Below are 21,265 nucleotides of genomic sequence, written 5' to 3'. Positions count from 1 at the left end.
AGTATTGCCTAAAACAACGCTATAAGCTCTGTGAAAATATTTGAGATCGGACTACTATAGCATATAGCTGCCATACAAACTGACCGATCCAAATCAAGGTTTTATATGGAAAGCTTCTTTGTTTGACCAGATATCTTGACGAAATTTAGCATATATTATTATCCAAACCTATTCTGCAATCTCCCAACAAATTATTGAGATCGGACCACTATAGCATAAAGCTGTCGTACAAACTGACTAAACAAAATCAGTCGCTTTTTCTAAATTTTCATCTTTATCTGAGCGCAGATAATTGAATCCCAGTACGTTGTACGTTCATTTTATATACTATATATATTCTGTTTTATGAATATCTGATCGCATATATGGAACCATTGTACCTTGTATGCAAATACCAAATCCGCACCGATTTTCAACCACAATACTCCTACACCTATTTACAGTGTCGCGCGGTACAAAGTTGTTGCGCAGCAAAAATTTTAAATCAAACTCATTTCGTATTCATCACATTTCCACTTTGGAATTGCTTTCTTGCGCTACAAAAACACATACTTCAAACCAGCATACACACGCACGCACATCCTTACAACGACATACACTTTTAGAGCAACCCACACAACTAGACTTCTATTAGAGCTAAGAAAAAAGCGAAGTTGTGGAGAAATTGCAATTGCAATTGCGAAAAAGATAAACAACAATTATTTTATATGCAGACACAAATACATAAACAAGCACAGCAAAAACACACAGTCACATGCAAATGCATTTGCCAAACGAAGCCGGTTTATCATAGCATACATGCAGGCGCTTGTGGAGCATGCTGAAATTCCCAGTAAGCAGCGACATGTAAATAAGAGCCAACAAAGGAAGAAGGTGTGTGCTGGGACATGGGTTTCGTGCACTTCGGCTGCATGTGTGTGCGGCGTTGTGATGCCTGCAGGGCATTATGCGACTGTGGTGAAGTGGAGACGCGTTTCGAGTTGAGTAAACAACCGCAAAAGTTCCAGCGTTTCGCTTTAAAGGCGTTTTTATTTGTTTGCAACAGCGTATTTGCTGAGGTATTGCCACAAGTGCAGCGCGTGTATGCAGATCATATACAAGCGGCATGTGAGCATGTGTATGAATGATTGTGTATGTGTGTGTGTGGATGTGGATGTGGATTGGCGACACAACTCAAATGTCAACTGCTGTTTCGTGCTGCAATTTGTATGCAATTTGAAAAATGATGCAAAAGAAAAGCACAAGGCAGCAAAGTAAACGCTACTTTACATATGCGCACACATAACATGGTGGTTGCGTATACACATACATACATATGCATGTACTCGTATTTGCCAAATAAACACAAACACACACACACAACTGGCAGGCAAGCACACTAATTTGTCGCCTTGTGCGCACTCGGCACTTCACCGCCTCATTTGATGCTCCCCTGAGATCGTGAGCGCTGTGGAGGCACCCACTCACCACTAACCGACCAGCGTTACCACCTTCATTTAGGTAAATGTTTGATTGTGTTGGTTGTGTCTACCTTTAACTATTACAGTAGAGGGAGAGCAGTAGGATGGCGGTTGCGTATGTTTATCTAAATAGAAATTGCTTTGCTTTGCGTTACTTAGCTACCGTTGCAGCTTAACTTTTCTTTTCTATACTTCGCACTTAATGCATACATGCATAATAATGAGCGCACTGTGTGTCATAAAATGTGCTGTGAGTTGCAAATAGAAAGCAAAATAACAACAACCAAACAGATATCTACAACAAAAATATGTTGGCATGAAGACTGGAAACAAGGAGTTGAGCGTAGACAAAAATAGCTTAGCGAAATGAGTTAGAAATCAGCCAGCGTTGCCCACAAAATTCCAACACTCAATCAGCTGGGATTTATGCACTCAGACACTTACTTACTCACACTTGTTAACGCACGCTGAGGAATTGTTTTGTGCATTTTTTATTATAAATGCGCTTTCTATGTGTACACATCATATATATAAATGCTTGTGTATACCTATAGATATAAATATTTATATGCTTGATAACCCTCACTTTCATTTACAGCAACATCTTTTTAAGCTTTAAATGGCATTTGTTTGCATAGAATTTAAAATAATTACATATTTTTTAAATAGTCAATACAAAAATAAATATTTTGTCTAGTTTAGGGTTAAAATAAATGGTAACATTTTAGAGTTGTTCTAAAGGAAATCAATTTTGCTCATATCTCTAAAAGTTGCTTACAAGAAGATTAAGTTAGGTTAGGTTAAATAGTTGATCCCTCTGCCAGGCGGGGAATCACACGTAGACTGTTTGTATAGCCCTTTGCGAAGCCATAGGAAAAACTCCTGTAGTTAGATATCAGCTATTTATCGGCAAAAAAGCGCTGAACCTATCACAAATCTTGTTACCTTGGGCTAGTAGAATCTTGTGACTGCACAGCTGCTGGTAGTTGACCAACGCTTGCTGAGCTGGTCTGAGGCTCAACAGTCCAGTATTAAGACGCGAGTAGCCAATGCAGCTTTTACACGTTGGCCTTCTGCAATTATTGAGAAGAGAAACAAGTTTGTCACAAATATCGAAAAACTAAACAGAAAATTATTAAAAAAAATATGTTTTCTTTTGACATAAGTTATTGGTAATGCACTTTTTGTTTAGAAGCTTCAATCTATATTCATATTCAATTTTTTTTGAAAGTTGCCATTTTGTCAATAGCAAACATTTTGAGTAGCACCTTCGATCATCACCTGCATTTTTCTGTGGTAATAATACTTTTTGTTTTGTATAATTGTAAGTAAAAAAATCCTCTTCACCGCCAGACACCTTTTTTTGGAAATCCTTTTGGAGATCGGTTACCGTATTAAGAGAATTCAAAATTTTTCAAAATTAATTACCGATTATTTTAATAATTATTTTTATAATAAAGTATATTAAATTTTGTAAATGCAAATTATTTTATTAATTTATTAATTAAAATAATATTTTGACTAGCAAGTGGATATAACCTCTTAAAGAAAATATTGAAAAATCGATAAAAATTATTCAAATATATCTATTTTTTTCTACAAAAAAAATGTGTTAAAAATAATTTAGTATGTATTGTATAGCTGTATATGGCTTAATTAGTTATTTAAATTGAAATTGCCATTTTTTATAATTGTTTACCTATTGTCTGTCTATATTTATCTATATCTATATTTTATTTTATTTTTATATTCACAGTCATCAACGAAACACCTTTTGGCATGGAAGCTGTGCTATTGAACTCCTCAGCGGTATTTTTGAAATGGCGAGCACCAGCAATTAAGCCACAAAATGGTGAGTAAGAAAAAAAAGTTTGAAATGTGTTGAAAAGCATAAAAAATTTAATGAATATTATAGCAAAAATTTCAACTTGAAATTGATTTTAAAAAAATGTTCAAAGCACCTGTATATTAATCTCAATTTTGTTCTAATTCAGTGTTTATATATTTATTTGTAAATTAAGTATTTCTCTACTATTCATACACGTTAATATTTTCTTTAAACTTCTCATTTCTTCCTTTGCAGGCATCTTGTTATTCTATCACGTGATTGTGCGTGGCATTGACACGGCGCACAATTTTTCACGCATACTAACAAATGTGACCATTGACTCCGCCTCACCCACATTGGTTTTGGCCAATCTAACGGAGGGTGTAATGTATACAGTTAGTGTGGCAGCTGGCAATAATGCTGGCATTGGGCCCTATTGTGCACCAGCAACACTGCGCTTGGATCCAATAACTAAAAGACTGGATCCATTCATTAATCAACGGTGAGTACAAAAAAAAAATTGGCACTGAAGTGGAATGAAGAATATAAGAAATTAACAAAACAATAAAATATTTTAAAATATGAGTGCGAAATTTAGTTGAGAGCAGCTCTTCCTGATTCTACCAAAATATTATTTTCTAAAAAAAATTTCAAAACATTTCGTAGCAAAAATTAAAATTTTTTTCTAAATATTTTATAATAATAAAATATATATTATTAATAAATATTTCCTGCTTCTTCAACAGCTACCCTATCAATCAGGACAATGTCGATGATGTGCTCACACAACCCTGGTTCATTATTCTGCTCGGCGCCTTTCTGGCCATGATGATGCTTTCACTTGGCGCAATGGTTTTCATTAAACGCAAGCACATGATGATGAAACAATCGGCGTTGAATACAATCAGAGGTGAGTTGACAGTAAATTGTTTAAGAATATTTCACAAAAACACACACACAAAAAAAACAAAAGAAAACTATAAAAATGCATAAAAAAGTTTCTCACGCTTACAGCATGCACTTGTGTGTTCTTGTGCAGATGCCGAGAACAGTTGCCAGCTGATTGCGTTGCCGGATGGAGTCAGCTGCAGCAGCTTTGACGGCGACGCCTGAATGTCGGCAACGGAAACATTTAACACGCGTTTTACGTGCGTGATGCCATAGAACAACAACACAAACATATGTGTTTACATATACATATATCTTCACTAACACTTGCGCATGTAAATAGTTATATTTACGTATTCTGAGACAGGCAGATCTGAGCGAATTTGAATTGTGGCGAAAAAAATTGCAGGTTTAATTTTAGTCCGCACTTTGTTACATAAAAATTACGCGATAACGCGCATAAAGTATCATCGCAGGAATGTAGAAGAGGCCACAAGTCTATTCTTAGCAAAGGGTAAACTTAATTTTCTTCTTTTCATGGATCTGGTGAAAAAATGGAAAGAATTTTCCACATAGGATTACCTTTTCTCTTGCTTCGTACAAATTTTAGTAAATTAAAAACTCAAAAGTTGGGTTTGCCAACTGTGCTTACTTTTAGTATACAAATAGGCGCTACATGCTTTAAGTAGGCATTTGGGTTGCAATTAGCAAACATTATCATAGTTGTGCCTCAGTTATCTATAGGCTCTATATGACCGGTATTAATAAACAAATAATAATCCCAGTATACTAACTTCTCTCGCTAGTTTTCTATAGAACCTCTCTTTTGTAAGTTAGTTATGATTTTTTATTCATCATTTTATATGATTAATGCTGGTATTTCTTGTTAATAGGGACCGCAACAAATACTAATTTAATTTTCTTCAAAATATTTTTTGCAGCGAAGCGTTAAGTTAACATTTTTATAAAATTTCTACAAATTGTTGCCTACATTTAGGCTAAAAAGTTACAATATAATCATAGAAGATCATTATCCATAGTCACTATTACTTAAATTTATACTTCAACCAATACTAACGCACCAACCAATACCATTGCATACTGTTAGGCGTTTAAAATGTTTGAAGTCACAGAATACGCACACGAACACCAGCTTGCTTGCAATTTTTATGTAACACAAGCACAAGCAAATTTGCAACTATTTTGAAAAACTACTACAACAACAAAAAGTGTTGAAAAACAATATGCAACTACAAATAACAACTTAAAGTTGTTGGAGAACTACAATTACATACAATTTACTGTGTATTGCCGCAAAGCATCCACTTGTGTGTCCAAGTGCGTTGCACGCCAAACTAAAGCACTCAAAAGTAATAAATGCGCACCATATTTGAGCATTGTTGAGCGTGTGGAGTGCCAAAAACAACTACAACTACAGTAACAACAGCATTGTTGTGCAGTAACAGCAACAACTTGCCAAGCAAGCGCTTCAAGCAGCAGCAACAGTTAAAAATATGCAAGCAGGTGCACGCCGCTTGAAAGTATGTGTTCTTATACATATAGATATATACATATATATGCATGTGCGTGGTTGCATTAATATCCATATGTGTGTGCGTGCAAATATATGCGCTCGCTCGCCACTGCATTCACTGAAGTGTACTTAAATTGCGCATTGCGCTGCCACCCAAAAAGTGTTCTATCGCCAATGCTTGGTCAGCTGGCAGCACCCACAAGCATACGCACACGCACACCCATACACATATTTATACTTGTACAAGTATGTGTGGGTAAGGTACTCATACTCACTTGGCGATGCATACACATGCATTTGTTTGTCATTTAAGTGGCATGAATGTCAGCCAAGTGCTGGTGGGTGGCAAGCACATATGTTTGTTGTTGCATGTGTAAACGAAATTTCATGCTTAAATGCTGCTGTGTTAACGGTACATGTGGGGAACACGAAAAAAATATATATGTATAATAACCAAAATGTAACAATGCTTGCCGCGACAATGACACAAAAAAAATAAAATAAAATAATAATAATAATAGTTGCAGTTTAAAAAATTAATTGTATATGTTTACACACACACAGGCACATAGTGTGTGCATGAAAAACAGTTAACAAGATATATAATGCAATAAAATTCAAAAAATAAAAAATAAAATGAAATCGCAATGGCAATAAAACACTTGACTGAGCATTGCGCTGTTGTATTACTGACAGTTTAATTGGTTCATTGCGCTGCTGCAGCAACAACAAAATAAACAACAACAACAATAGTGTGCAATTTTTTCATTGTTTGTTGCCAATTTTCCACTTTATTGTGATTTTTTTTCGCCCCTGACTTATTTTTTGTATAACATTTTGTTTGCTTTGCTTGCTGCCGCCACTGTGATTTTCCGCCATTTTTCTTGTTTTGTGTTTTTTTTTTTGCATTTTTATGCTTTTTTTTTACGTTTTTGTTGTGTTCACTCACATTTCGCAACATTCACTTTACTAAATGCCATACAACGCTACTAACTACGCCGGCCATTCTGGTCACTTGTCTGCTATAATGGCATTAAAAGCTTTCCAGCACGCGCGCGTATGTGTGTGTGTGTGTGTGTAGGAAGGAACATTGCATGCAACAATATTTATGCATGCGGAGCACTACACAGGACAATGATGGTTGCATGTGTCATTTATTAACACATGACAAAATGCCGCAGACGCCCACAATGCAACCGCGTATAAAGTGCCATCACTGCGATTTTTTATTTTTATTTATTTAAAAAAATATTTTTTTTTTTTGCTTTTCATGAAAATAAATATATGGTAAAGCGTTTAATGAAAAAATTTAATAATGCGCATAAATCAAATGCATGGAAAAATAATTGCATAGTCAGCAGCAGAGCCATTTAAGCCATGAGCAAAAATTAGTAATTTAAAATAATATCATTTTTTGTTATAAACAAGAAAAATCGTTAACTTATAGGTGTTTTCGACAAACGAGCAGCCTCTTGGGGAGAAAAGGACGTGTGTAATTTTTCACATCAATATCTCAAAAATTGAGAGGCTAGTTCTCGTACTGGTTGTTACAAATTTCGTGGCAAACTTCATATACCCTGTTCGGGTTATAAAAATACGAAATCATACAATGAAATATTATTTTAATGCTGCTTTACTAAACGTGTGCAATTATCAGCAGTAATTATATTACGAAGTTGAGATTTGAATGAAATTTTTTCGACAAGGAAATACTGGAAAGCATATTATCACATGCAATTTTTAAATAAGCCCCAAAGTTAGACAGCAAAATTAAGAAATGACTTTTTAATATTTGTTTCTCTCTAATTATTTTCGAAATTCAATTCGACCGTTATTTGCTAATTCAGCCGAAATATAGGCAACGAAAATTAAACGGGTTTCTAACAAGCCTTTCATAGAACTTTAGTCACCGAGTACCTACGCCCTAAATGTAGGCAACAGCAACTAAATTCTTTGGTATAAACGGAGAAACGTACCTAGTTTGATATTACTACATATAGATCTGTGGAAAAAATTCTCGAAAAGAGGTTTTGCTGACATAAAAGCAGAGTGCAACAGCTCTTTAAAAAATTTTATCGGAAATAACTTTTATGCGTATTGTTTATTTAACGATATTTGATAAAACGTAGAGAAAAGAGTAGAGCGTATTTATGCAAAGAAATAATAATAATTTCCAGTACTAAAATTGGTAGTTATAAATATCTGTCTAGGTCAGTTGCTTTGATACTTGAAAACCAAATATAAGTGTAATACTAACTACCAATACAACTTAAGCAAGTGTTAATTGAAGCGAATCGCTAAGTATGAAAAGTAAAAAGCTTTCAATATTATTTTCCGAGCTCATTTTTACTCTACTATGTAAGCTCTTGAGGCAACTTACTGAAAAAAATGTTTGAAACTAAAAATAAATCATTTAAATTTAAAAAAAAATCTTCTTAAATTAAAACAAAAATCTAAATTAAACAAAAATCTTTCATAATTTAAAAAAAAATTATTTAAAATTTATTAAAAACCACCTCTGAAATAAATTTGACATTTTTAACGCCTGCAATTTTTTTCAACTCTCATTTTTTTTAATATACTTTTAGGCGCGCACCCAAACGATGTGCTGAAAATGCCTAGCCTGTCGCGCAATGGCAACGGTTATTGGTTGGATGCATCCTCCGGTGGCATGGTGTGGCGCACTTCGCCCTCAGGTGACACACTGGATCTGCAAAAGGATCAAATCGCCGACTATGCACCTGTGTGCCTGACAAACGGCACTGTTGGCGTGAATAGCGGTGAAAACGGCAGTGGTGTTGGCGAACGCAATCAGCAAAGGTGAGTTGCATTTCATTTAAAATTATGGAATTTTTATTGCTACAGTGAATGGCATTGTGCCTGTTGAAATTTATGCGTGGCATAGTTCTGGGCGCTAAGCGTAGTGAGTGGTTCTTCTGCATTTGTGCTGTACTAAATGGTAGCATGCGATAAATTGCACAACCGTTCAAAACGTGGATGCGATAAATGGCTTATAATTGACCTTATATTGCTAGGCGCCTAAAACTATGCAACGTTTAATTGATTTTTATATGTATATTGCATATCGCTACTGCCAAATTTTAATTTTAAGAGCTACCGAGTTTGTTTGCACTAGTTGCATGCCTCACTCGTTGCAGTAAGTGCAGGCGAAACGCATACTAGACAATTTAGTTGCTACCAGAGGCTGCATGCGTCTAATACTCGGCGCCTTTAGTTAACAATATTAGCAAGGCCATCACATGAAAGTGTGCTACTGTAACTACTGTAACGTTTATTATGATTATTTTTGCATTTACGCATACTAATTGCATTGAAAAGCCTTTACTTGCTAGTTTTGCTTTGGAAATTTTTCGAATTTCGGTCGTCATTGGATTTGTGCTTGGGCTGCACGTTGCTGATAGCAAATGAAGGTACTTTGCGAGACCACTTTCCTTGCGCATATTTGCGTTTTGTGCGTGTGTGTGGTTGAAAATCGAAAATTGAAGTCGAGAATCAAGTGAAAATTTAATTTTAAGGCCTTAGGTTAATTTTGTTGCTGCAATTTTGTATTTTGAATTTGGAATATGGCTGAAGTGCAAAACAGAAAAAATTATAGAAAAACAAGAAAACACATTAACTTCGGTTGCACCAAAGCTATAATACCCTTCACATATACAAAAGTTTCTTTAAAAGCACTTGATTTTGATCATTCAGTTTTCATGGCAGTAACATCAATGCTATAGTGACTTGATCTCAACAATTTCTTCGCAGATTCAATCATTGCGTTAGACAATTACCCGTGCGAAATTTCATAAAGATATCTCGTCAAGTGGAAAAGTTTTTCATACAAGCAATTGATTGCGATCGTTCAATTTGTATGGCAGCTATATGCTACAGTGATCCGACAACGGCGGTTCCGACAAAAGAGCAGCTTTTTTCGGGAGAAAAAGACGTGTGCAAAACTTCAGATCGACATCTCAAAAACTGAGGGACTAGTTCGCAGACATGGCAAAATCGACTCAGCTCGTCATGCTGATTATTTCTATAGTATACATTTTATAGGGTCTCCGACATATACTTCCAGGTGTTGTAATCTTCGTGGCAAACTTAATATGGTATACCCTGTTCCGGGTTTAATGAAAGTAAATTATACCGAGTAAATTATACCACATATTGGCTGCATTTACCAAATTTTTCATAAGGAATTTAGTTTCTATAATTTCTTTGGAAAATTTGGAAGAACTAGTTAGTTTTTGCTTAAAAAATCCTGTTAAATTAGTTATAATTATTTTTTACTGAAAATATATTGCCTTTATATAACCCTCTCTATCTTTAATTACTTCAATTAAAATCAAATATTTCAATTTCAATATCGACTTAACAAACAAATAAATGTAAGCCCTTTACTTAACACTAAATTTTCATGTGGCAAAGGCAATAAGCAAACGCTGTTATTGCTTTAGTTACCGACGTGGCTGCCTAAATAATTAATAGCTCATCGCTGATGGATATGAGTAGTTTAACAGAAATTAATACATTATTAGTACTAATTAGTGTATATAATTATTGTGGCAGCAAGGTAAACATATTAAAACTCGTAACTACAATTGCGAAAGTGTGTGCACTGAGAAAATCGAGACTAAAGGCAAATAATACTCTGGCTATCTAAACAGTCATAAAAGATTATGGGAGCTTAGGCGAATTATTATAAGATTAAGCAAGGCTTTGAATATATACGCAGGCTTTTTAAGGCGGATAATATTGTTAATTACGTTTATTTATGACTACTTGTTTTATATTTTCTGCAAAGGGGAATAATTTTTTTTTTAATGTCAAATGGGGTAGTATTTATTAGAAGTGCGTTTTATGAGTGAAGTAAAGTAGCAAGTAGTCGAAACTTTTTAATTATTTAATTCAGATTTTGACATACCCTCAAAAAAATAATTTTGCTAAAATTTGAAATTAATCAATTATTATTTTGGAAAAATAAAATTTTGAATATTATAAGTAGATTTAGGTCAAAACTCGTTTCAATGAAAGCTAAAAATTTTCTTATATCTTTTTTTTTAATTTTTAACTTAATATTTATTTTAATATTTTAATTTTTTATTTCGTCTACTACTTTTTGAAAACGAATACATAATTACTATTATTTTCTATTTTATTATTTAATTTAAAAAAAAAAAACATTTTAAAAGTTTTTGTCATAAAAAATCTTGATTTTAATTTTTTTCTTCAATTAATAATTTTTCTTTATTTCCTTTTTTAATTTTTTCATTATGTCTCTTTATGAATAGAAAGTTTTGAAAAATTATATTTTTTTATTTTGCTTTTCGTTTCTATTCTGTCTCCCCACTCGGCACAATATTTTCTCGCAGTGCTGGCTGCCACTTTTAAGTATCGCAAATTAGCGGCTATGCTTTTACGCGCTAGCATGTCGCGTTGGCAGTCATTAATAATTCAATATTTGAATTTGCATATTTACGCATAAAAAAAAACTGCCCTACTCTCCACTGGAGCAATATTTAGACGCACAAACATACCGTTATGTGTATTTGTTATGCGCTTTGAAGTTTCAAAATATTTAATACGCATTGGTATTTGGCATTTACGCAAATTGCTCGCATATTCTGCATGTGTCGATGTGGCATTATTAGCGGTTAATTTGTGGCAGCAAAAAAATTCCAAATAAATTTTGTGTGAATTGTTTTCGCTTGATTGGTTTGTGTAATTGTTGTAGAAGGGAGAATGTGAGCGTGTAAATATTTTTCACTTTTCGATAATTGTACAACAATAGATGCATGAATGTGTTTGTATGTATGAAGGCTTGTAAGTAAGTAATAAAGTTAAATGTAAGTGCAGATTAAGTTGAAATAAAATTTTGGTCAACTTTGGTAAAAAATATAAATTTTTTTTGTAATTTTAAAATTTGGTAACAAAAAACCATTAATATCATCAAAAAAATTTTACAAATAAAATTCTTAAAAAGAAACCAATTTTTTAAAAGAAAAAAAATTTTAAGAGAAAAAAAAATTTCCGAAATTTAAATTGTTGGTCAATCGGTATCAAAGTAACGGAAATTTTTATAAAATAAGTAAAATATCTTTCATTATTTTAAAAATTTAATACAAAAATAAAATTTATAAAAAGAATTGTTGTTAAAATTTTTTTCAATATTTCTATTAATTTAAAAAATTTAGTTTAAAAAATTTGAATGCATTTTTTTTGGGAAATAATTTTTGATAATAATTTAAAATAAATGTATGTGCAAATTTTATTTAAATTTTTAATTTTAATTAAAAAATTTAAAAAATTTTAAATTTAATTTTAATTAAAAAATTTTAAAAATATAAATAAAATATGCATATAAATTTTTTTTACATTAAAATCAAAAAATGTATGTAAATAACAAAGCTTAATGAAATAAGCCTTTAATAAAATAGTTTAAAAAAATATAATTTTGAAAATTTTGTAAAAAAAAATTAAAAATTTAATAAAAAAATTCCAAATTAAAAACCAAAATATGTTTTCAAAGTTAAAGATCTTGGTCACTCGGTATCAAATTTTACCGCATATACAAAAAAAATAATTAAAAATATTAAATTACAAAGCTTAGGAAAAAAAATACAAAAATATTAAAAAAGTAATAAGTTATAAAAAAATTAACAAAAAAAATGTTATCCAAATAAAAATAAATAGTGTTTAAAAAACTGAAAAAAATTGTTTTCAAAATTTTGTAAAAATAAAAATAAAAACTAAATTAAAAAATTTATCGAAATCTCGCGCATATATCTGCAGAAAATAATTTAAATGAAAATTACAATTTCAAAAATTTTATTTAAAAATTTAAAAAAAAATTTCCAAGTTAATAACAAAAAAACACGATAGTTACGAACTAAAAATGTTGGCTAATCGGTATCAAAGTTTAACGCATATTTTTGTTAAAAAATTTAAAAAAAAATTATATAATAAAAAATTGTAAAAAATTTAAAATTAATAAAAAAATGCCATATTAAAAACGAAGACATCAAAGTAGTTGATCCATCAGATTTTACGCATATTTTTGATAAATAAATTACAACTAAATATATGTCAAAAATTAAAACAAATTAAAATTTAATAAAAAAAAGTTCCAATTTAAAAGCAAAAAATGATTTTCGAAATAAGAATTTTCGGACAATCAGTATCACAGTTTAAGGCTTTTTTTTTTGTAAAACAAAATACATAAATTCAAAATAAAATATTTTATAAATTTTGTTATAAAAAACCAAAAATATATTAAAAAAAAATATCAAACTAGAAACAAAAATATTTTCCAAATTAAATTATTTAAATAATTTAATAATTTTTTTTAACAAAATATTTTTGTTCTATTTTTGAAATATTTTCATATTAATTTGTTGATAAATTTTTTATTTACCATTTAAAATGTTTAATTTGCTTTAAACACTCCGCACATTTAATCACTCATTATTTGCTCGCACCCTCTTTTGTTGCCGCTTTAATAGTGCCCATCACATCAAACACTTCAATTCGTTTTAATATCACTCATACGCACTGTTGGCCTTTAAATTTTTAATTGCAAATTCCCCATGAACTTTACTCAATTTTGAATTGCATAAAATAATCATTAACTGCTGTGTGAATTTTACTGTGTAATTTGTATTAATTTGTTATTAATTTACGAATAAAGGCGGAGGATAAAACGTGTGCCTACAGCTATGCATATCACACATACATAGTTACACTCGTATAGTGGAGTGCAAGTTAAAGCTCAAAGCAACGCGTTTATCGCGACAATTGCATTTTTACATATTTAATTAGTCATTAAGGCATATTAAAAAAATTAAATGTAGCAAAAATTTCACAGCGTGATTGTTATGAGGATACATATGCATAATATACATATTTATATACTGTGTGCCTTCATTTAAAATATTTATGTATGTATTCAGAAGCAGGTGGTGTGTAGATCGTTCTCTGCTTTAGTGTAAGCACTTCCCAGCAAGCGATTGAAGTAAAAAATTTATATTTTCACTTAGCTCTCAATTTTTCAAATATATGTGCAGTTTGAGTAATGATGTAAGTATTGAGCATATTAGACTCTTGAGTGCACAGACAGTGCAGCGAAAAGCGTTAATAATGTGAAATCGAAATCAAAAGTCAAGTATAGTTATGTTATGCTCTCACCTCTCAGCAGTAATACACGCTTAACTTTATTAGTGGTTACCTTTAGTCATTTTGGTGATTTGGCTGTTGCTTAGACGCCTATAAACAATATAGCGCAGTTACTGGTTACTAGTATATAGTGTAAAGTTAGCTGCAAACACAGTTTGCTTCATTTTGTATGTTAAATTTTCATTGTTGGTCCAAAACACTGACAATTTTAGCACTCAAAAAATTTTATTGTAAAAAAATTTAATAAAAATTAAAAAAAAATATATACAAATGGAAAATGATAAAAAAAAAATTTTAAAATATTAACAGAAAATATTGAAAGTATTGTATTTGATAAAATTGAAATTTTTTATGTTTTTTTTTTTTAATTTTTCCAAACTTTAAAATTTTTTTTTTATTAAAATGTAAATTTTTTTTAATCAAAAAAATGTTTTCGAAACTTTTTTTATCATTTGTTCAAATCTTTTGAATATTTTTTTAGTTAAAAGAACACAATTTGCTCACTGGGTAACGACAAAGTACTCAAAATACGAACATACATACCTACATACATATGGTATATATACGCCCGTGCAAATAGTCAAAAAGTTATAATAATAATAAAGTAAATATTATGATAATATCCGGCAGATATGGCAACAGCAGCGCATACTGTTATGAAGTGTATCATATAACTGTGCGAAAATAATTAATAATTATTAAAATTTAATTAAAGCGAAAAAAGATGCAACAGCGCAACATACGCACATACACAAATGCATGATACATATACATACATACACACATATATGCTGAAAATCGGGCAACTGGCATATATTTTACCACTGGCAAAGCTTACTTCGACACACAACTTATTATAGCCATGGAACAGGCGGTCAGGCAATGGCTGGCGCTTTTCCGCCTGAACTACGCTATTTGTGCTTGTGTTGGTTTTAACGCGCAATTTTCACAATTATTTCCACAATTATTGATGACAATAACAAAGCGATTGCAGCGCACAGTAATTGCAATTATTATGCTTGTATGGTTGTGGGGGTGTATGTATGCTTGTTTGTATGTATGTATTTACCCATATAGGCCTATAACTTTCTACTATTAAATGTGCACTTTTGTAATAACAGCAAAACATGTTTGGACTTCCAGTTGTGCACTTGCGATTGGGTGTTTTCACACAGCAGCACGGTATTTGGCGCTCAAGTGTCATATTTTTAGTTGCACTTAAATTTTTTTTTTTGGTACATGTGTATTTGCCTAATTTTTAAATAAAAAATTTTTATGGAAAATTATATTTATTTTTGTGGAAAATTACTCTAATCAGCCGAGGATCTGGCAGTATTTTAAGCAGTGTTTGTAGTATGTGATCCTTCAACTCAATTCAGCTCTTTGTATCCCTAAAATACTAGCAATATACATGCTAGTACTGCACAGCTGCTAATAGCACCAATTTAAGTTTTTGAAAATTACAATATATAGCTATCATACGAAAGCCTTTGTATGCTTTTTTGTGCCTAAATACTTCACAAATCCTCACTATTCTATAAAAATGTATTAAATAAACGATTTACTTAATGGTTTTATTCAAAAATGAAAGCGAAACTAAATTTTTTGTAGATTTTTCGGCAGATGACTTCCCACAAATTTAAATAATTTTATACGAAACCTAAAAGAAAAAATTGAAAATTTAATTTTTTTTTAAATAAATAATTTAAATGTTGCAGCCGAAACACACCTCAAAAAAGAAAAACGCATAAAAGTATACTTCAAAATCATAGCTTTATACCTAAATGCATGATCACGCTATATAGGTATACCTATAGGATAATATTAATATTACAATATTTACAAAAGAGCAGCCAAAAATGCAGCAAGCGGAATATTTTATAAAATAACAGACTAAATAAAATTATAACCTCAAAACTATATTCGAAATATCAAAAAGCCACACATTAAGTGCTTCTAAGCTCATAAAGCGCAAATATACAACTAGTACTAGTTCAAGTATTAAAAATGTGTTCGACGATTACAAAGAAAACGCCAAACTCAACTAAAAAAAACTTTCAAACTTTTGCAATTTTAAAAAACTTGAGAAAGCGAGAAAAAGCAAGATATAAAACGTTAAAAAATAGCTTAGTTTTAAGCATAAATTATAAAAAGATATGCCTTGCTGGCATTTTATTGATTATTCATTTATAAGAAGTATAGTTCACATGCTCCTTATTGTTTTTTGTTTTCTAATAATACGGTAGCTTTATCAACTGAACCTAAATAAACTTTTACGCGCAGTTAATGCTGTATGCCCTCTACTTTATTTTTCCCCATTTATGAACAATATTATGAACTACATATTAGGTCTAAATATATACTATATATATATACATATATCAAATCGCTTCTACTTAATCTAACTTTATTTTTGAATTTTTTAAAAGATCTATAAGCAGCTCTATTTCTAAAAGCTAAAACCAGCACTTGCCGTGTTAATCAAAACAGCGAAAAAGCAAATGCATTGCAGAGGCTTCGGCGCCATTTTTATTATTATTCTAAGCTCACTCTTAGCAAATCTGTAAACATGACGACAGACAATCACAATTGCATGCATTTTTTATAAACTTTTTGGTTTAATTTCGCCATATTTTTACAAAATATTTTTAAGCTTTACACTGAATGGCGGCTTAAATATATTTATTTGACATTTATTGCAAAGGCTTTACTCACACAACGCTTAGTGCGCCATAGAAATTCGTTTTTTTCGCGCTCGCTCAACTGAATGTCGGCAAAAGCGCATTCAAATTCCTATCTGACGCTGACCATTTGCAGTATTTCGGCGTATTAAGCGTTAATACCGTGACCCATTATAAATAAACAAAAGTTGAGTATTTGTCTCTTATCAGCTGCGTGGGTGTATGTGTGTGTGATAGGCAGCGTTGCGCGCCTATAAATCGCATTGAAATCCACTGAAAAGCGTTAAAATTATGATTTCATTGGAAAAAGGAAATGAGTGAAATTTTGCATATTTTTCCGCTACACTTCCCTCGCTTACCGGAAAGTTCAAAGCCTAAAAGCATGCTATGTTTTATTTAAGGACGTGCCAGCTTTTGGCAATTCATAGCCGCCATTTATAAAGCGCGCCATAATAAATGTTTTTGTTTTTGTTTTTTGCAAATTTTTGTGCTTGGTGTATTTCGGTCATACTCTATTCGCTTTTTGTTATCTTTGCCGTTGCAGATATGTCGGCGAATACTCGAATATACCCACCGACTACGCTGAAGTGTCCAGTTTCGGCAAGGCGGTCAGCGAATATGGCTGCGGTGGCGCGCAACGACACGAAACCAGCTCGCCTGCACCCTACGCCACATCGGCCATATTGAATGCTGGTCAACACCAGCAGCAACAACAGCAGCCGCGTTATCAGCAGCGACCAGGCGATTTCCGCATGCAACAACAACAGCAGCAGCAGCAACAACAACAATTCCTGCAGCCACATCAGAGACCCATGCATCCACACTATCATCAACAGCAGCAACAACAGCAACAGCTGCAACATCAGCAGCAACACTCTTTGGGCAATATTTATCAGCCGATGTCGGTGGCCAGCGAAATTTATCCGAGCAACTCGAGCAATCGGTCCGCCTATTCGGAGCAATATTACTATGCCAAGGAGAAGATACATATTACGGAGAACAAGTTGAGCGGCTGTCACACCTACGACACGGCAGGTGAGCAACACCAACAACAGCAACAGCAATTGCAGCTACAACCAATGCCACAGCAATTTAACGGTGTTGGCACGCTGCGGCGGCCACATTGCATGGGTGCCGGCAGTGGACGCTTTAAAGTTATCATGCAACAGCAACAACAACAGCAACAACACCAGCAACAGCCCAGCTTGAGCATCGAGAAGCAGCAAGTGCAGAAAATGAATGCTTTGAACAACAATAACCACAATGGCAATGGCGTTGACCATGATAACGGCACAACAGAGTTGTCGAAAAATTTGCTGGACTTAGATGCCGGCTCATTCTGTTATAATGGTCTGGCCGACTCCGGTTGCGGCGGCTCCCCCTCGCCCATGGCCATGCTGATGTCGCATGAGGACGATCAGGCGCTGTACCACACGGCGGACGGTGACTTAGATGGCGACATGGAGCGTCTGTATGTGAAAGTCGATGAGCAACAGCCGCAGCAACAGCAGCTTAAACAGCAACAACAACAGCCACAGCAACACCTACTGCCTTTAACGCCCACAAATCAAGTGCATCCCAGCGTAGCCATCACACTCAGCGCCAACAACAGCGGCAATAGTTGGCGCACAACAAATCAACAACAGCAACAGCAAACACAACAGCCTTTCGTGCGCGCCTCCTATCGCGCTGGCAGCGGCAGTAATAACCTCATGATGAGCAGCAGTAGCAGCAGCGCCGCCAAAAGCAACACCAGCAGCATCGGTGGCAGCAGTTCGCTGAGTTCGTGTTCGGAGAGTGCGGAAGAACGTCAGCAGCAACAACATAAGATGTTGCAAGGCGGCGATTGTGACTTGATTTATGCGCCCAGCAGTGTGGCAAGTGAACGTAGTTTGTTGAGCAGCAGCGGCAGCGGTTGTGGCAGTGGTGGCAGCATAACGGCTCATCCGCAAGGACCGTTGGTGTGACCGGTAACGCAGTGCGTTAGCGTGACATGTGGCGTGGGTAATGGCACCGCTGTAGGTGTATCGAAAGGTATGGGTTTGATGGGTTACGTGGAGTTAAATGATGGCAGTGCGTGCGATGAGGCAGCTCAGGTGGATTACTACACACGCGAGGTGCAGGAGTTGTTGGCGTGGTGTGAGCGTGTGAACAAAGGCCAGTTGGAGTCAAGTGAGTGAAGGGAGAGGCGGGTGCGTTAAGAGTGGCATGTATATAGTAAAGAGGCGCGGGGCCGACGGTGTCATTTGATAGTTTCTGCTAATGCAGATACATTATTGCTAGAATTTTTTATTTAATATTTTGAAATGATAATTTTGTTATATTATAGAATAGAAAAGAAATTGTAAAGCACTTAAGGTTTATTTTAAGTTTTTTGCCTTTCCTTTTTTTTTAACCAAAAAAAAATCAACTTTGCTCGATAGTATTTTAGCTAAATAGTTATTTTTGCCAGATTACTGACGCTTTACACATTTTTCAGTGGCATTAAAACTATTTTTAGCTACTTTTTACATCTGCAACATGTTGCCAGCAACATTTGAAATTTAAAACTTATGCTAAATTTTATGAAATTTAAGAAATATTTTCTTTTAGCGACAAATGTTTCTTTTAGTCTTGCAACATTGTTGCGCAATAATGTTTAGTAAAAATGTTGCGCAACATTTTTTGAAAATTTTTTTTTCGAACTACTTTGCTAAAATAAGTACTTTTCTTTATATGCATACCTTTTTACTTTTTAAATTTTAACTAGATGTAAGCAAACAGGACATCTATAGGCCTCAGCGAAAATGTTGTTCCACATATAACTTTTTTCGCAACGCTTCAAATGCGTTTAAAGACTGAATCTATAATATGGTATATATCTGTAATTAAAATGCTGCTGAAAATTGCTTGCTGCAAAATGATTTCATCAGTATGAAATAATATTCACCAATAAATATTATATGACACAAACTGAAGCAAGTGATTGTTGTTGTAGTCCTAATAAAAAAGTAAACTCAAACGCAAACAAGTATGTGTAATATATTATACATTTAAATGCGAAATAATACATTACGTTGGTTTATACATATGTTGAACTCTAACACTGCCAGAGGAATACGAACACGCACACACACACATGTACCCACATACAAATACACAAAGTGACAAAGCGAATTTCATAGCGACACACTGTAAGATAGGCTGTTATTGATGTAAAATATGCATAAAAGAAAATGTACTAAAATATAGAAAGAAAACTATATTAAAAATATAATAAATAAGTAATTGTCATTTTTTTTAGTAAAACACACACAGATTTTCTAAAGTGTCATAAGAATATGGCAAAACATATTTGTATGTAATATGCTTCCAAGCAAAGTAATATTAGCCAGAAATTGCAAAATAAAAAATTGTAAAAATAAAATTTATTGAAATTTATGTGAAATAAATCTATTCAATGTTAAAGTGAGAAATTTAAATAGTGTGTGTGTTAAGAATTACTCTAAACTCAAATGTAGTGAGTTTTCAATTAATAAACTTTTTGTAAATAGAAAACCTATAACTTAAGTAAAATTTATATGAATGTTTATTTGTAGTGAAAGTTACGGGCAAACATAGTAACAGAGGGATCAAAAATGTAAAAGAAAAAATATTTGGTATATACATATATAAACTTTCATAAATATATATAGATATTTAGATATATATTTATGTACATGTATGTATTTATGTACAATATGTATATGGTAAAAGATATTTACATTGTATACTACATATTTTGCATAAGATTTTGTACATCAACTCTTGGCTGTTAGCACGTAGAACCTCGGCTTGAGAGAAAACAAAAATGAAACAAAAAATTTCACATATTTACAAAATATATAGCAAATCCATTTTATTCTTGACTTCTAAAACTTAAAATTTTTCTTTAAAAAAAGTATGTAATCTCTATTATTCTGAACAGCTAAAATTTAGAATCTATAAAACTTATTTTGAAAGTTTTTATCGCATGCGAGAAAATTTCAAATCGAACTTGTTTAAAGAATTGAAAGTAAAATTTTAAAATGAAAAATTTTGCTTATAAAAATATTTTTGATAATTTTATCGCATTTGAGCATTTAGACTTGAGGTGTTATTTAAAGAATTGGAAGTGAAAATAATTTTCTTTTTCACAATATTTGTTTCCAAAATTAAATAAAAAAATTTAATTCACTGTTTTTTATCTTTTAACACATGCGAGAAATTTTCAAAACGGACTTGATTAAATACAAAAGTCAGAAGTCAATTTTTTTTTTAAATATTTTCTCTTAAAGATGTAATAAATTTGCACAATGTTTGTAATACAGTCAATGGCGCAATCTCTGAACAAATTTTCAGATCGGATCACTATAGCATAAATGTAGTTGCCATATAAACGGACCTTTCAAAGTTCTTGTAACAAATCTTTGGAATTTGTGAAGTTAACGTCTGAAACTCTGAAGTTGACGTCTTTTCTAGTTTAATAAAACAAGCCGTAACTTAATTTTTTTTTATCGCATGGCAGAAATTTTTTAAATAAACATGTTAATCAGTCAATTAAAACTGAAAATTTAATTTGGTGTCCAAATTTGTTTTTTATTAATATATATATAAATTACTATCGCATGCGATAAAATTTTCAAAAGTATTAGGAAACCCCGAAAATATTTTTTCAAACGTGTTTTATCACATGCGA

The 21,265-nt window shown here is 32.5% G+C and overlaps 1 protein-coding gene across 1 annotated transcript in view; it reads left to right on the top strand.

Annotated features, from left to right (window-relative positions):
• The window catches only part of robo2 (roundabout 2), a 127,692-nt gene extending 108,980 nt beyond the window's left edge, over window positions 1-18,712 (top strand). The window contains exons 10-14 of the mRNA XM_070107389.1: window positions 3,217-3,312; window positions 3,544-3,790; window positions 4,035-4,198; window positions 8,299-8,530; window positions 17,114-18,712. Of these exons, the coding sequence (XP_069963490.1) occupies window positions 3,217-3,312; window positions 3,544-3,790; window positions 4,035-4,198; window positions 8,299-8,530; window positions 17,114-18,536 (2,162 nt within the window). The 3' untranslated portion in view covers window positions 18,537-18,712. The remainder of the gene's footprint in view (window positions 1-3,216; window positions 3,313-3,543; window positions 3,791-4,034; window positions 4,199-8,298; window positions 8,531-17,113) is intronic.
• Window positions 18,713-21,265: the final 2,553 nt, after the last annotated feature.

The sequence above is a fragment of the Bactrocera oleae genome, chromosome 3 (genome assembly GCF_042242935.1).
Source record: "Bactrocera oleae isolate idBacOlea1 chromosome 3, idBacOlea1, whole genome shotgun sequence".
NCBI lineage: Eukaryota > Metazoa > Arthropoda > Insecta > Diptera > Tephritidae > Bactrocera > Bactrocera oleae.
This window is presented reverse-complemented; position numbering and strand designations above follow the sequence as displayed.